Here is a 17,053-nt window from a genome sequence, read left to right on the forward strand (position 1 = left end):
TCACAGAATATTAAACAATAACTATAAAATACAATATAAAAATATTTACAACGGAAATATTCCTTTATTACTTGTCATAATTTGTCAACAACAAACACGAGTAAAGGCCAGTTGGTCTGTCCTTACTGTGACCAAATGGAGTCAGTGATAGATTTTCTGTATTCATAATACATTAATTTCTGATACCCTCCACAATGTTATAAGTTCGGTCTACCTACTGCTCTATTTGAACAAGGTTGTCCTGAGATAACTTCTGTTAATGAAATTGGCGGCTATAAACAACATTATAATAATTGATATGAATTGTTGAAATTATTATGAATAATGAAAAAAAAAACTAACACTGAAACTGAAGACGAAAAATAGAAAAATAATGAGAAATAAAAACTATCTGGTACAAAATGTTGTTTTCTTGCACAGAATGAATCCTTCTTGTCATTTTCTAGATATTTTGGTATAAACAGATTATAAAATCATCTGTTAGCAGCTTGCTGATAAAGCTCATATGATAAATATTCAGTGTGTTTGTGGTGTGTTTGTGTGCAGCCGGCGCCCCCTGCTGTTGACTCTGCACACTCTGACCTCAGCACACAGCTCGATCATCCTGCAGGTAACTTTTCTCCTTAATGCTCCTTTACATCACTGACACATTGTCCACCAGCACAGTTAACAACAAACGGTGTAAAGGTAACTGTCAAACTCAAACTGAAATAAACTAATTATAATAATACTCATTAAAACTCATTAAAAACTTTTATGAGTTTTCTGAACAATGTTTTAAATTCTAAAACTCAAAGATTCATGTTTTCCTGAAGAAGAAAAGTCAATTATAGTTATTAGTTTATTAAAAAAATTAAGAGTTAAGTTTGACTTAAAGATAACCTTTTTTTTTTACAGTGCAAATAATGAAAATTCACTGTGAACAATTGTTGAAACGCAGAATTTTATGTTAGATTTCAGTTTTTTTCAGTAATTTACCTCTACAACAGATTATTATTTGGTCGTTTTAGTTTATTTCAGAACTTAAAAGTTTGAGTTTGACTTAAAGCTTTTGCCTTTAAATTTTTTTTTAAAAAGTTTTCTGAACTGTTTTTTACAGTGTTAGAGTTGTTGTTACTGATTATTGACATCAGTGTTTGATTTCTTTATTTCTTCCCATAAACATATCATCAATAATATCATATAACAACACATAATCTTTTAACAGGAGATTAAGTGATGGATGCAGCAAAATGAGATTGTGTTTGTTAAATTTCCTTCATTTTCTCCCTTCATTTAATCTCCTGTTGAATCACAACAGAAACAGCAGAAATCTTTATTATTACATCTTTATTTATTTATACCATCACATCTGTTTCTGGTTATCTGCAACTCTCTTTTAAAGTATTGTAGCTGAAATAAATCCCTTTACCTGTTGAGGGAACATTTATAATCTGTAAACTGGTTTCGAGTTCACCTGCTTAGGTGTGTTGTGACGTCCCTGCAGGTGGGACTCCTCGGAGGCAGGCGGTGACGGTGCAGAGACCCGCTGAACAGAGTTTCTCCCAGCAGTTTGTTCGTCCTCAGCAGCTGCTGGAGGGGAAGGTACACTTCTGTCTTTATACTGACTTTTGTTTGATTAATCTTTCGCTTTTTACTTCAAATTTTATTTACACAGCCAAAATCCATCAACATTCAACACCTTCTGTCCTCAGAGTCTCAATTCAGGTAAAAACTCCCCAAAAAACCTTTTAATGTGGATAAAAATGGAAGAAACCACAGAGGACGCACAGACAGGAAATACAGAGTACAGAACAAACCAACAAAATCACATTTTATACACATATCGATGACACAATTTCTGATACATAAAGATTATAATGTTCACATATAAGTGTCACAGAGTGAGATGTACTCCACCATGGAGACCTGAAGAGGAAGAACCACAGAATGGATCACAATATATAATCACTATATATACAGATTATGATAAACATATATGTAATTGTAAAACGCCAGAAAGTCGCCTAATAGGTAGAACCTGAGCCACATGACCTCCACTCTGCCTTAACCGCCAATAGAAACATTTAGCTGGTTGATGATAATAGAACAATGTCCAGAACTCCTCAAAAACATTTCTATCACCACTACAAACAAACTACAAATAATTCAGTCCCAAAGAAAGGTTATTTTATAATTTCCTGTCACATTTTTAACTGAGCAGAGCAGAGTTTCATCCACAGTGTGTTTGTACTCTGTGTTGTAGGATGCTGAGGCCATCTACCAGTGGCTGAGTGAGTTCCAGCTGGAGCAGTATACTGGGAACTTCATCAGCGCTGGTTATGATGTTCCAACCATCAGCAGGATGACTCCTGAGGTAAAGACTGCTGGATTTGGTCCAGTGGGTAACATTGAGGAGGCTCTATAGTCAGAATGATGATATAATATTCATAAGTAGGTTTTCATTAGTGTTTAATCACCTGAATATAAGAATCATTGTGTTTGCTCCTCTTCTGGTGGAGTCCGCCATGTTTCTACAGCTCAGCCCAGACTGACTCTAGGTAGTAACTTCACCACTAGATGCCACTAAATCGTACACACTGGATCTTTAAATTCATTGACACTCTTGATGAAAATTCTGATTAGCTCATGTGTCAGCTAATAAACTAGCTAGCTAGCAAAGCAGAGTGTAAATTGTGTTTTACTGGTTTCTTGTTGTTGTGGTTTAAACACTAACCTGTAAAAGTGAAGCCCCTGAATTATTCTCCACCTCATTAGTAATAATGTTTTTTTTTTCTTTGGGTTAATTTAGCTGTTTTTGTAAACCACTGTGTAAAACTGATCTGATATGAAGAGTAATGTGCTGACTGTCTGCAGGATCTGACGGCCATCGGAGTGACCAAACCAGGCCACCGCAAGAAAATCTCCATCGAGATCAGCAACCTGAACATCCCTGAGTGGCTGCCCGAGTACATCCCAGTAAGACTCCCAACAGTTTACAGCTGAACGCACTGACCTCCAAACTCTGTGATACCAACTGAACTGAGTGATCTGCTCTTTCCCACAGTCTGATCTGGGTGAGTGGCTCAGTGCCATCGGCCTCCCGCAGTACCACAAAAAACTCTCAGAAAACGGCTACGACTCCATCAGCATTGTCAAAGACCTTACATGGGAGGACCTGCAGGAGATCGGCATCACCAAGCTGGGTGAGGACTCACTGTATGTTCACATTCTGGCAGTCTAACTGTTGGACCAGTGTTTTTAACGTTGGTATTATGGTTGAATTTTCCCTCCAGGCCACCAGAAGAAGCTGATGCTGGCAGTGAAGAAGCTGTGTGACATCCAGAGGGCGATCCTTCAGGCCGAATCAGGCCAAGGAACGCTGCGTCGCAAAGGCCCCGGAGCCCTGCACCTGGTCACCATTGAGCCGCCTGACACAACAGGTGAATGCTCCTCTCCTCACACCCCAAAGATGCTGACCTTCCAGGACAGCGAACTGAGCGCTGAGCTGCAGACGGCCATGTCCAGCCACTATGGAGGCTGCGAGGAAGGCTTTGCCATCAAGAACGCTGTGGGAATGTCCCAGAGCCAGGAGAGCATTGACACCCGGTCCAGAGGCTCTGGGCGCTCCCAGGAGCCCCCCACGGCTTCCATCTCCCCCCACAGCTGGTCTCAGGAGAGTCTGGATGGCAGCCCCGCCAAGGAGAGGAACCTCCCCGAGGGCTGGGACCAGAGGCCTCTGCAGCAGCAGCCGCTGCCCAAGCAGGTGCCTCTGGGCACAGCAACCGTATTTAAGTACCCGGCAATCCCAGCCAAGCCCAAACTGTCTGGATCTCGCGGTCCCTCACCTCATGGCTCCCCAGCATTGAAGGGTTTCAGCTACCTGCATTCTCATTGTGGCTCCACAGACCTGAGCTCATCGTCCAGGCCTGAGGGCCACTCCATGACTCTGACACCGCCCAAGAAGCGCACCCAGAGCATGACCCGCTACGCTCTGTCGGATGGAGAGCCCGATGAGGACGACGACGATTCGGCGTTTCCTTCTGGAAACCTGTCGTCCTATGCCACCTTGACCCGCAAACCTGGTCGCAGCCAGCTGGCCCGATTACAGTCGAGTCCAGAAAAGAACGGCAACGTGGGACGCAGTCAGTCCTTTGCAGTGCGTGCCCGGAAAAAAGGTCCGCCTCCTCCTCCTCCAAAGAGGCTGAGCTCAGTGAGCAGCACCACCAGCGGGGAGCTGAGCGACAGCAGCACAACGTCGTCTGCTTGCGGGGCGGTCACAGACAGTCCAGTGAGCGTGAGAAGCATCGCAGCCTCTTTAGAAGGCAGGACAGAGATGAAGAACCCACCAGGGCCTAAACCAGATCTCATTCAGCAGGAGCCGCCTTCCCCCTCCCACAACCCTGCAGGGCAGGAACCCCGAGAGGCTGCTGGGGTGAGGAGGAGGGTGCAGAGTGAGTACATTCCCACCCAGATCAGCAGCAGCACTGAACCAGATCGAGGAGTGAAGTCTGACTCCGAGGAAGAAGAATCAAAAGGTCGCGGGCTGGAGGGTTCCTCATCCCCTCAGAACAGCTCCAGTGAGTGCATCCCCTTCGCTGAGGAGGGCAACTTGACCATCAAACAGAGACCCAAAGCTCCGGGGCCACCCAGGGCCGAGGCTGTGCTGGAGCCTCTAGAGAAACCAGCAGCCAAGAACCTGGAGGTGCCCGAGTTTAACCTGAAGGAATCGGACACAGTGAAGCGCCGGCACAAACCTAAAGACAAGGAACAGGGAGGAGGCTCCCCCAGCAGAGAGGGAGCAGCTGAGTCAGAGTCCGGCAGCAGCAGACCTCCGTCCCAGAGCCAGGAGGTCAGTCTGAGGATCAGTGAGGCCAGTTTGGAGAGGCCAGCCAGTCCAGCAACAGGATCTCCCATTAAACCTCCCCTCTCTCCAAAACCTCCTGCTGTTGCCCCAAAACCTGTCCGCCACAGTCTGCTGGCAGCACAAGGTGAGATACTAACAGTGGTCTTGATGTGTATTTGAAGACAATTTAGATAGAAAATTCTTGTTCTTGATAAAAAGGACTCACTAGTTCTGACTGAACCTCCACCTCACCTGAACCAAAGATGGCTGTACAGTATCTGACTAGAGCAGGTTAAAATTATTAAGGACTTTTTAGTGAAAAACAATTTCCATTTTTGACCAAACATTGAACTTTGACTTGTTGCTTGGCGTCGGATGTATTTCTTTTAGGACTTCTATCTTTTGAGCTCTGAATGTGGGACCTGTGTGGTTTGACTTTAGACTTAATTTGGGACTTTTTGGTTTTGAGAAGGAACTTTGTCAAGTACTACATACTTGACAAAGTTCCCTAACTCTTGACTTGGAACTTGTAGCTTCTTGATTTGGGACTTGTTACTCTTAACTATGTACTTGTTGGTCTTGCCTTGAGACGTGACTTTGAACTTGGAACGGGTTGATCTTGACTTGGGACTTACGATTATTATTGTTTGACTTGGACTTGTTGGTTTCTTACCTGCTGTTGTCTCTTCAGCAGCTGGAACTTCCTCTCCATCTGTGACCGTCACCGGGGTTCAAAGTGTGGCCTTCAGCTCTCCGTCCTCTCCCGCTCACGGGCCCCTGGCTCCAGCTCCGGCTCCTCAGGCCCCTCAGAGTCCCTCACTGAGAGCGGCGATGCCTCATGTGTGTGTGGTGGGTCCGGGTCTCATCCCTGAGTCATCCTGCGGGACTGAGGTGGTTCAGCAGAGACTGGATCAGACCAGCACGTCTCTGGAAGCAGCTCTGATGGCCGTCGAAAGAAAACTGAACCTGGAAGACAACTCAGACAGGTTAGACCTTGTTGTCTTTAAGTTCCTCTGTTGTTTGGTGTTTCATCATGTTGACCTGCTTGGTCGGGTGATGCTGATATCCATCCAACAGTTTATTTCAAAACTAAATATCTTAAAAACTGGTGGCAGGTTACAGATTATTGTGATCACATCTGGACGAATCTTTAGGTTCCTCAGATAAACCGACGGTTCTCAACCTTTGTTACGACCCTTCATCACAGCTTATGCTCTCGGTTTGGACGTAAAAAGATATTCCCAAGACTGAGTTTGTACTTTATCTCTTTAATAATCTTTGGTACAACCGATCAAGGCAGCGATAGACCAGCAACTCTTCACGAACTAGTCACAAATTCTCAGAAAACTCGACCTTGTTTCGAGTGATTCGTCACTTTTTCGCTGTGTAATATTCACGTTCTCTCAGTAATGTTGTATTAATATGTATTTTCCTGTTTTCCCACCAGTGGGCCGAACACGGTGAAGTCCGCAGGGACAATTCTGGACGACATCGGCAACATGTTTGACGACCTGGCCGACCAGCTGGACGCCATGTTGGACTGAAGACTTTTTGAATAGTCAGAATATTCACCCTCAACCTCAGGAAGTGAAACAGAGACAGACAAAACGGGGAAACAGGCTGTTTGTCCTCACCCCTCTGCTCTGAACAACACGACGGACGCGGTCGGAGAAGCGAAAACACTCGTCTGGTTTCTCAGCCCGAACACCAGCACTTAACCTCCGCTGTGCTTCCTCCATGAGGTCCTTCGCTCACATTTCTAACAGACAGTTGAATCTGGTTACTGAACGGATGAACGGCCCTTTTTTAACCTTTTTAAGTCGTGTTGTGGTATCCTATCAAACATGAACCAAACAAAGAAGAAGAAGTTGGACCAGCGGTTTGTTATCAGCCCACAGATTATTATGATTCTTGTTATACACTAATATTGTAACATGAAGTTTTATCTTTTTGACATTATACAGAGCCGAGTCCTGACCTCACTTCCTGTCCAGCATCTGTTTCACTAACGTCTGTAACTCAATCTGTTCCTGGATTTAACACTTATTTAATATCTAAAAGTACATTTAACTATTAATTACGTTGCCTGTAAGAAATGTCAACTTCCAGCAGTTTTGTTGTTGTTTCTCCCGTATTAAACTAAATGTGTTGTGGTTGTTTTGTTTCAGGTAAAGGTGAGACAGTGAAATACAATCCAGGAAGTCCAGTGTTAGTAACAGATCCAAGAGAACATAGAAGTTTATGATATCAGTATTACAAACCTCTGAAACTCATAGTAGCTTTTAAATGATCCTTTCATCACCAGGAAAACAGTAGATCTGTCAAATTACAAAGTATTCTAGTGTTCAAAATGTCCTTAAAATAATATTTAAAGCTTTTATATGTCATTAAACTGTAGCTAACAGGACCCACTCAGTTGGAGAGAGAAGGCACTTGGGAGCCCATTAAAGGTCACATCCTTTTGACCCCTCTACATCCCTCACACCAGAAAACATAGAAATCAGTCCACAGGCAGCAGTTATTATATCATCATTATTATTATTATTATATAAAATACAAACAGAGAACCGCAGTTACGTTTCGAAGCTGATTTTTAGTTGTTTGTGTCATAAATGTGATTTTTCCTCCTGGTGGAACAGAACCTGGACTCGGCTCTTTATTCATCGTGTCTGACCATTTCAAATTTTACCTTTTGTAATATTTAAAAACAAAAAAAATCTATTTTATACCAAGTGATCTTAACCACGTGTAGTCAGTCTTCCACTCGGCTCGGCGACGACGTGTTCGTGTTGTTCAAAGTGTTTATGAAGCTGTAAAAGTGCTCAGAGATACAAAGGGAAGCATGTTCAGCTCAGTGTACAGTGGAAGACAGTGTCAGCGATATACATATTATTTTTTGATATTCATTGTTAGCCAAATTAGTATTTAAATTAGAGTTATCTAAATATGTATATTGTACACTAGAGGTATATACAGGAGCAGATATTCAACCAAAGTCTTTGTACAAATGTTCCTCAGATATTTTCACAAACATTTCCTTTAAAGAAAACCCCTGAACTCTTCCTGTTTATTGTATTGATTAATGTTGGATCCATATTTAGCATGACCTCGCTCTGTGTGAATGACCTCTCAGGAAAACTCCCTCCTGACCCGAACACGTCGGCTCGTCCTCGCAGTGCCGGAGGACATAAAACGCAGCATTAAAAAGAAATTAAAACATTCTTCTATGTATTTCTGTATAATATATGCATTTACTTTGTCATAATTAAATGAAAAACATTTGGTAAAAGGAGAAGTGTTTGTGCTTTTTGTCTTTAATATCTGGATGAATGAATTATGAGATATTTTACAGGAAGAAGTTTCTGCACCAAAAAACAGTTGATAAAACTCAAAGTTTAAAGGAAACTTCACTAAATGTTTTAGTTTTAAATGAAACGAACTTTAAAGTTCTGAAATAAAAAATGTTTTGCAGACATAATAATAATCTGTTGTTGAGATAACTTAAAATAACTTTTCTTCTTTAGAAAAACAAATAAAAACTTTTTTTTTAATAATTAAATAGCTGCAATTGAAAATATTAAATAAACCGTTTTTAACTTTGAGTTTTCTGAACATTTTTTTAAATAAAAAGTTTTTGTTCTTAAAACTTAAAGATTTGTGTTTTTAATAATAATAATAATAAATAATAATAATAAAAAAGTAAATAATCATTAATATCAGTTTATTTAAAAACTTAAAGGAGTTTGAATGTAAGTTGTTGTAGACAGTTCTCTCTCAGCTTTTTTTACTTTTATTCTTTAAAAAACATAAATCTTTAAAACATAAAGTTTTTTTGAAATTCAGAATTTTTTGTTTCTGAAATTGTCACATAATCTCTGAACAGGATGGCAAAATGTGTTTTTTTTTTTTTCTCCCTTTATGTAAAGAAATTAAAACACAAAGAAACTGAAACCAACCTTTCATCTCTTCCAGTCTTTGCCTTTAAATTATGAGGTTTTTTTTATTACAGTAAATTCATATTAATCTCGTAGTCTAATGATGTTTTTTAACCCTTTTATTAATTCTAACATTAGTTAGGGATTATATTACATAGATGGTTTCTCTTTCAGAAAAGCTTCATAGTGATGAAGTTATGGAGCCCATTGGCAGCATTGGGCTTCCATAATCAGGTGACCAACTCAGTTTAGTAAATAAGTAAATAATAATAAGATAATATAATAAATAATACGTGAATAAACTTTATGTTACTCATCCATGAGAGACCAGCAGATGTCGTCATTCTCTGTGCATCACACGTCAGAGGCGGTATTCCCTACGTCATCCCAACACGTTAAACGTAAATAAAGGATAAGTACATGAGTCACTGCCTATAGATGTATAATAGAGCTATAATAGATCAATAAACGTATAGATTAACACCCTCCTGACTGTGACGTGCGGTCTGACGCAGCGCTGCAGTCGGTAAACCACGTGACACTGATCTATTTTCCGGGATCAGTCAACGCCCCCCCCCCTCCTGCAGCTGTTTGGATGTTGGTGCGGTTGGACACCGACCCAGTGTGAGTCAGGACCCAGTCTGAGCTGCCTGCCTCCCGCACACCGCTCCACAGCCTCACGGGGACGAGGTAAGAACTCTGGAGCTGCTTCAGCAGAACTCCACCTGGAAATCTCTCAATTTAAAACTTCCGTACTTATCAGCGTTTACCTGTGCACGGTATGATGCATATTAAAATGTTTTTCTGAATAAATATGATCTGAACTTTAAATCGGCTGACATCATACGCTTTACTTTAACAACTGTTTGTCTTATGCTAGAAACCAGGAGCTACTTCAGTGGGTGGCAGAACTGCGCTCTAAAAAAACACAATTTACAACTTCCTTATTTATGGGCGAATATCTGTGCACGATATGATACCTATTAATATGTTCATCTAAATGAATATGAGCTGAACTTTGAATCGGCACACATTATGCTCTTTATTTGAAAAATAAACAGCGTTAACAACTGTTTTTCTTCTGCTAACAGCGTCTATCAGTGGAAGGGAGTGACTTTATAGTATATGCTGAAACTAGGACTTCTTGGTGTTTATCAGTGACGCCGAAATCTTCACAGCTTCCTTTTCATCCCTTTAATAATAATATTAATGCACTGCGAGGTGTGAGCACAGCCTAAACAGAGGGGGTGAGATTAAATATATAAGATTTGTAAAGGGAGTTTGGTGCCAGGTTCTCTCCTTAAACACAAGAGGTTGCCAGGGCGTCCAGGTCTAGAAAAACCAGGAAGTGCAGTCTCCAGGTAATTAACTGTCATGTTTGTTGTTTGTGCTTTAAGTGAAGCTCAGACCGCAGTGAGAACCAGTCCAGACGGTCTGAGACTACAGAATGGGCTCAGAGCTGCTGTTTAATGTCCTTATTGTTTGTAATGAAGAAGCAGGAAGAGGCCTCATCTTCCTCCTGAATCACAGTTTCCATTTCTGTGGTTGAGTTTGACCCATATTTAAACTGCTTCAACCTACAATCTGTAACATTTCCACATTAAAGTGTCTCTAAACAACAGATCTACATTATATATTAAAGTTTATTCTGCTGCTAGAGACTCACTAACATCCAAACAACAACAGTTTGATGAGGCGGTGAAGCAGCGTGGGATTATGGGAGTTCTTAACCGTTGCAGTTGTTCAATGTGAATTAAACTCACTTTACTAACAGACTTGTTGAAGCAGGTTTCAGTGAATTTAAATGTGCAGTATTTTAAGTTTTGGTGATATAATCTCAGTTTGTTGGTAACATTTGTATAAAGAATAAAAATCTATTAAAGTTATTTTATTAAGATAAATAACACATAAATTGAGAGAAATGCTGCGTGTGAATGTTTTATATTTACTAGTTTTATTGTTCAATCAACTGAATGAAGTTATTTGAGTAGAAGTAACTCAAGTATTTATTCTTTAGTTAACTTTGGTAAATTAAGTTAAATTGTACTAATTTCATTCAGTTAATTGAAGTTAAACTCATATGGAGTGTTTCTCCAAACTTATTTAAAATGATCAACAGAATTTATCTGAATAAAGTCACTTAAATGAATCTTCTTTATATAAATATTACATTTATTCAGTTTTTTTCCAATAAAGCAAATTATTACATCACAAACAGCTTACGGACAACAAAAGCAATTTATAATTAATTAATTATCAAAGTTGTAGCTGATTAATTTTCTGTAATTTTTTATGTGACAAACATCAAATCTTTACACTTTGGGGATCAATCAGGATTATTTGGATGCATATTTGGGTTTATGGTTATTAATCAACTGAAATAAAAAAAATAAAAAATATCAACTTAAAGAAAATTAAGTTCACTCAAAACAATTATTATTATAATAAAACCTCATATTTCACGTTCTGTCAGATAAACAAGGAGAATATTTCTGGCTGGACGTAAAGAAAGACTCCAGTAAAGTGTCTAAAATTTAGACTGAGACATTACTGAGACATTTACTCGAGTATTTAGAGTCTGAATACTCGAGTAAATGTCTCAGTTACCGGTTACTGACAGTGACAGACTGGAGACTTTGTACTTTGTGTAGCAGGCGTGTCTGTGTTCATTCCTGATGTTTAACAGCCAGTTTACGTCTCACAGAAACTCATTTATCTCCCAGCAGCAGCTCGAAGCTCATACGACCTTTCAGAGTAAAACACGTCTCCTTTTGTTCCTTTGTGCTTTTAACGCTCAGCTTTTTCTCTGGGTCATGTTTCAACTTTGAGCTTCATTCCTTCCGATCATTCAATTATTCGACGTAGGAATCGACTGATGTGTTCGTATACAGAAACTGTTTCCTTTCACAGCAGCTTTTATAAAAAATAGGATGTTTTCCTGCCAGTTGGCACATTTCCAACCATTATAAACCGATATAACCAGATAATTAAACAGCATTGACGCTGAAAACCTGCGGAGAACGACTCTTTTCCACACAGAAAACTGATCAGGAATCAATAAGAGGATAAAATACTAATCAGACTGATAAGCAGACTCAATAATGGTATCAAGTCCCATCCTTACTTGTTCCAGTGAGAAAAAAAATCACTTTTGTTTATTTCGAAACTTAAAGTGAAACATTTAGTGCAGGAAGTTGAGTTTAAATTCTAGTTTCTAGTTGAGTTTTCTTGACAGTTTTAAGACTTCTTTTAAGAAGTCTCGTATCTTTTAGTGTCTGACGTCACTGTCGGTCTCTCTGCAGTATTGAGTTCAGATCATGTCTAAGAAAGGAGGAAACCGCGGCCCGGAGGTCGAAGGGATGGTGGAGGCCTCCATCATCCGGATCCCGCCCCACCACTACATCCACGTGTTGGACCAGAACACCAACATCGCCCGGGTGGAGATCGGACCGCTCACGTACATCCGCCAGGACAATGAACGGTAACATAATTTAGTTTAAATAGAATTGATAAATATTATTTATTGTTTGGAAGCTTGAACCGTCTGCAACCATCCGTACAACTGATCACACTAAGGAAATACATTAACTGTGTATATATTATATCAAATATTAAGGAGCTCGCTGATTGTATCCCTCGGGCAGATCTTGTTGAGTGAGGGGTTTTTAAAAGACACCACTGTAAGCAAATCATGTGACGGAGTATTGATTTCATCATTGATTGGTCGAATACATTTACTGTTCTCAGCCTCAGAGATACTGTTAACTCAAAGTACAGGTTTACTGATGTAAGAGCGTGTTCTAATCTGTACATTTTATTAATTTCATTCAGAGAAAATGTCAGGCTGCAACTTATTTTCATTATATGTCAGTAAATATGTCAATTATTATTATTTTATTTCATCATTTCGCCTTAAAATAGTGTAAAAATATTCACGATAACTGCTTCTTAATCAATATTGATTAAAATATTTTGCAATAAAAAAAAAACCCCACAACCTGCCGGACTCTAATTTTAATTAAAATCCTCTTCTTCTAGATCTCGTTAACATACTTGACTTTAAGCTTGTTACACTTAGCATTAGCATGTTTAGATATAGCATTAACATGCTAGTATGATGACGGTACTGAGGGGTTCATTGGGGTACTTGAACTGGAGCCAGGCTAGCTGTTTCCCCCTGCTGCCAGTCTGTATGCTAAGCTAGGCTAACGTCCTGACTCCAGCTCTGTACTGTACAGTCATGAGAACATCTCGCTGTCGGAAACAAAGAGAAAAGTTAAACGACAAACCAAAAGCTGAAAGTACACACTGAACCTTTTTAAAGTAATAAAGGGACATTCACACAATATATTTACCTGTTTATTGTTTATTGTTTATTGATTATTGATTTATTTAGTGTCCATTAAAGTAACAGCCCTTTAAATCCGGTCTTTACTCTTCCTCAGGGTTCTGTTTTTACCCGTCCGTATGGTCATGGTGCCGCCGCGCCACTACTGCGTGGTCCTGAACCCGGTGGCCCGCGACGATGATAAGCAGGTCCTCTTCGACCAGTCGGGTCAGGCCAAGCTCCGCCACGCCGACCTTGAGATCCGTCTGACCCAGGACCCGTTCCCCCTGTACCCCGGGGAGGAGATCCAGCAGGTCAGTGACCCTCTGGTTTATTCACAGTCTGATGTCAAGATACTTCGTCATTCGCTGTTGTTGAGTATTAACGAACAGGATTTGTGTTCCAGGACGTGACTCCGCTGCAGATCGTGTATCCGGACACGGCACTGCGTCTGCAGGCTCTGCTGGACTTCGATGAGCGGGGAGGAGAGAAGAGAGTCGCTGGAGACGAGTGGCTGTTTGAAGGACCAGGTTGGTTTTTCACTAAAACATCTAAAAATGCAGGAACGGATTATCAGTAGAGGAAGCTCTCTTTAATACATCTGAAAGTGAATCAGTTCTGATGATTTCATGAGAAGGGGTGTTGTTGCAGGGACGTACATCCCCAGGAAGGAGGTGGCGGTGCTGGAGACCATTAAGGCCACGGTGATCAGAGAGAACCAGGCCATCAGACTGAGAGCACGCAAAGAGGGAGTGGACAGAGGAGGCGTCCGCAGAGTCACAGGTAACACGCCCCGGCTCCCACCTGTCCTGGAAAACCTGGGAAATCAAATACTGGTGTAGAAATACGGTTAGAAGTAAAACTGCATTAAAAGTTTATATATATGTAATTCACTGGCACTAGTGGCCCACCAGACTCCATTTAAAAAAACAGTAATTTTACCTAAAACACTTTAAAGTGGACAGAAACAGAATAAAACTCAGAGGAACCAAGTTGCAATGCTATCTGATAATATTAATTATTAGATTTATAGTTGTTGGGTAATAAATTGGAATTGATCTGATCTGTTACTTCGGGTTTAATCAGGTGAGGAGTGGCTGGTGAGGAAGGTGGGAGCGTACCTTCCAGGAGCTCACGAGGAGGTCATCGACATTGTAAATGCTTTCATCCTGACTGACAAGGTGAGTCTGGATCGTTGTAGAAAATAAACTCTGTGTGGGAACAAAGGTTTATGAAGCTTACTTGTGATAATCTTCACAAATGACTGCCCTTTTATGAGTTTTGAAGCGTAAATGTGATTATTAGCAGTAAAAAGTTAACGTTAGGCTTTATAGGAACTACGGCATAGGTCACATACGTAGAAAACCTATTCACAGATAATGAACAAAATGCTGAGATATAGGCACAGAGTATACTGACAGAGGCTTCACTCTGATAAACCAGCCCGCAGTCCTGAAATACTTAGTGTGTGTGTTTATGTGTAAATGGTGTATATGTGTATAATATATATATATTATATAAATACAAATACAAATACAAATTCAAAGAATTTAATAAAAATATCATGAAAACTCATCTCTAAACTAATCTGCTCAAAATTCATCTAGATCCTATTGAATATATGAAATATCCATAAAATATGTTACTTAAGTCAAAGGTCCACTGTTGAGTCCCTTAAGAATAAAGATTGGGAACATCATTTTAACAACAACTGAATGATTATAACCACAATCCTTGTGAACAGGACAAATTTAAACAAAACAAGTATAAAATATGAGCGAACTGTAATTGGTGTAATTTAATTTGAGCTGAAACTATCACAGGAACAGTTTTATCATCATTAGGACTCATTTGGTGATGATACATTCAACGAGGCCGTCTTACATCGGGCACATCGGCTCTAAACGTTTCCCTTGTCGCCCTCAGAAAGCGCTTCATGTCCGCGCCGTGCGGGCCTTCAAGGACGCCGGCGGGCGGGACCGGCGTACGGGCGAGGAGTGGCTCGTCACCATGGCCGACAGGGAGGCCCACATCCCCTCTGTGTCGGAGGAGGTGGTCGGGGTGGTGAATGTGACCACTCTGAGCAGCAGGCAGTACTGTGTGGTCCTGGACCCGGTCGGACCCGACGGGAAACCTCAGCTGGGGCAGAAGAGGGTGGTGAAGGTGAGGAGAACCGTCCATCCTCCAGCTTCTTTCACTGAAATCTCCTTTAACTGAACTAACTTCCCTTTTCTCTTGGACTTTTTCTCTCCGTCAGGGCGAGCGCTCATTTTTCCTGCAGCCGGGTGAGCACCTTGAACAGGGCATCCAGGACGTGTACGTGCTGTCGGAGGAGGAGGGTCTGGTGCTGAGAGCTGTGGAGGCCTTCAACGACACCGAGGAGGTGAGGAGGAAACGGTCTGCTGCTGTACTGTGGCGGGAAAAGTAGTATCACTACAGTGTAGAGATAGAGTTACAAGTCCGGCTTTCAAAGGTTTTATATACGAAACTCACTGCTGCTGGATGTCGCACTACAGCACCAACATCTCAGACCAAAACAATGAGCGCTACAACCCACCAGAGTCCATCTAAAAACTAGTGATTTAACCTAAAACACTATAGAACTGCACAGAAACAACTAATTCACCGACATAGATGATAAAATACTCTCTTGCTCTGTTATATATTTACACCGATCAGCACTAACATTATGAGCACTGGACTCCCTGACTGGTCCCAGACCAACAGACTGCTCTGCACTGTGTGTTCTCTATCAGGAACCAGCATTAACCATTTTCCAGCAGGTTTTGAGCTACCTGTTTACCCTCGTCTAGATTGGGTCGGACCACACGGGCAGCCTTCACTCCCCACCTGCATCAATGACCCTGTCTCTGGTTCTGTTCCTTCCTTGGACCACTTTTGATACGTACTGACCTCTGCAGACCAGGAACTTCCCACAAGAGCTGCAGGTTTGGAGATGTTCTGACCCAGTCGTCACATCACAATATGACACATATAACACATCAACTACTAGAGGACCAAATGTTCACTGTCTGCCTGATATATCCCCCCACTGACAGGAGCCCTGATAACCAGATAATCAGTGTTATTCACTGTCAGTGCTCATAATAATCGGTGTATATGACAGCTATACTTGTTCTTTAATTGATGTGAACTGTCTTTTAGTATCATGAAAAGAATCTTAATAAAATTAAGATTTTATTATTACAGATTCAGCAAAGTATATACAGTTAAATATATTATATTATATAATATTTATATAGTTAAAGTGATCTTCACCTTCAGCTTCACCATTAATGATGCTTATACATTAATGCACTGGTTCCCAACCTGGGGGTCGGGACCTCCACTAGGGGTCGCGTGGCCTTCTTGATTTTACAGGAAGTAAGAAATCTTTTTATTTAAATACAGAGGAGGCCAATAGCAGTTCTGTGAAGAAAACTAAACGTTGTAATAATAATATAATAACATTATATAAATGTAATATTTTGTAATATTAAGGAGCCTTCACTCTCTATTAAACAGCCTCAAGCTGCATTAGAACAATGAGACGAAAACACAGAATTTGTCAAAAAAGAAGCCTATTACACATTTATGGTTGTTAAAAAAAATACATATTACATACAGAGAATTGTAATAAAAATTACTAAAAATATCAGGAAAACTCAACTCTGATCAATATTCACAGGAAATAATCTGCTCAAAATTCATCCAAATCTCTCATTTTACATAATCTTCCTACAGTTACTGAATTCACTATTTGTGTTCACTGTACAGTTATTGTTATATACTCAATTTAACATGAAATATCCACAAAATATGTCATTTAGTCAGTTTATTAAATGATAAAAAAGGCTGTGAACGACTGCATTAATGCATAAATAATTAAATATTCGTCCGTTAACGTCGATCATAATGGAGGTAGAGCGTAATGTTGCTGCTGTAACTTCTAACTCTCAGTCAGGG

At 40.5% G+C, this 17,053-nt stretch overlaps 2 protein-coding genes across 2 annotated transcripts in view; both read left to right on the forward strand.

The window, feature by feature from the left end:
- Positions 1-7,280, forward strand: part of LOC118323683 (caskin-2-like) — a gene marked incomplete at its 5' end in the record, with an annotated part of 14,663 nt that extends 7,383 nt beyond the window's left edge. Inside the window, 8 exon segments of the mRNA XM_035655733.1 lie at positions 547-610; positions 1,487-1,584; positions 2,246-2,356; positions 2,857-2,958; positions 3,047-3,185; positions 3,276-4,970; positions 5,517-5,811; positions 6,273-7,280. Of these exon segments, the coding sequence (XP_035511626.1) occupies positions 547-610; positions 1,487-1,584; positions 2,246-2,356; positions 2,857-2,958; positions 3,047-3,185; positions 3,276-4,970; positions 5,517-5,811; positions 6,273-6,369 (2,601 nt within the window).
- A 2,023-nt stretch (positions 7,281-9,303) lies between these two features.
- mvp (major vault protein) overlaps positions 9,304-17,053 on the forward strand; it is a gene marked incomplete at its 3' end in the record, with an annotated part of 13,277 nt that continues 5,527 nt past the window's right edge. The window contains 8 exon segments of the mRNA XM_035655734.1: positions 9,304-9,450; positions 12,063-12,241; positions 13,206-13,401; positions 13,494-13,617; positions 13,739-13,870; positions 14,174-14,268; positions 15,014-15,250; positions 15,345-15,470. Coding sequence (XP_035511627.1) covers positions 12,078-12,241; positions 13,206-13,401; positions 13,494-13,617; positions 13,739-13,870; positions 14,174-14,268; positions 15,014-15,250; positions 15,345-15,470 — 1,074 coding nt within the window. The 5' untranslated portion in view covers positions 9,304-9,450; positions 12,063-12,077.

Source organism: Morone saxatilis, unplaced genomic scaffold, assembly GCF_004916995.1.
Source record: "Morone saxatilis isolate NCDOM2014 unplaced genomic scaffold, NCSU_SB_2.0 Contig14, whole genome shotgun sequence".
Lineage (NCBI taxonomy): Eukaryota > Metazoa > Chordata > Actinopteri > Moronidae > Morone > Morone saxatilis.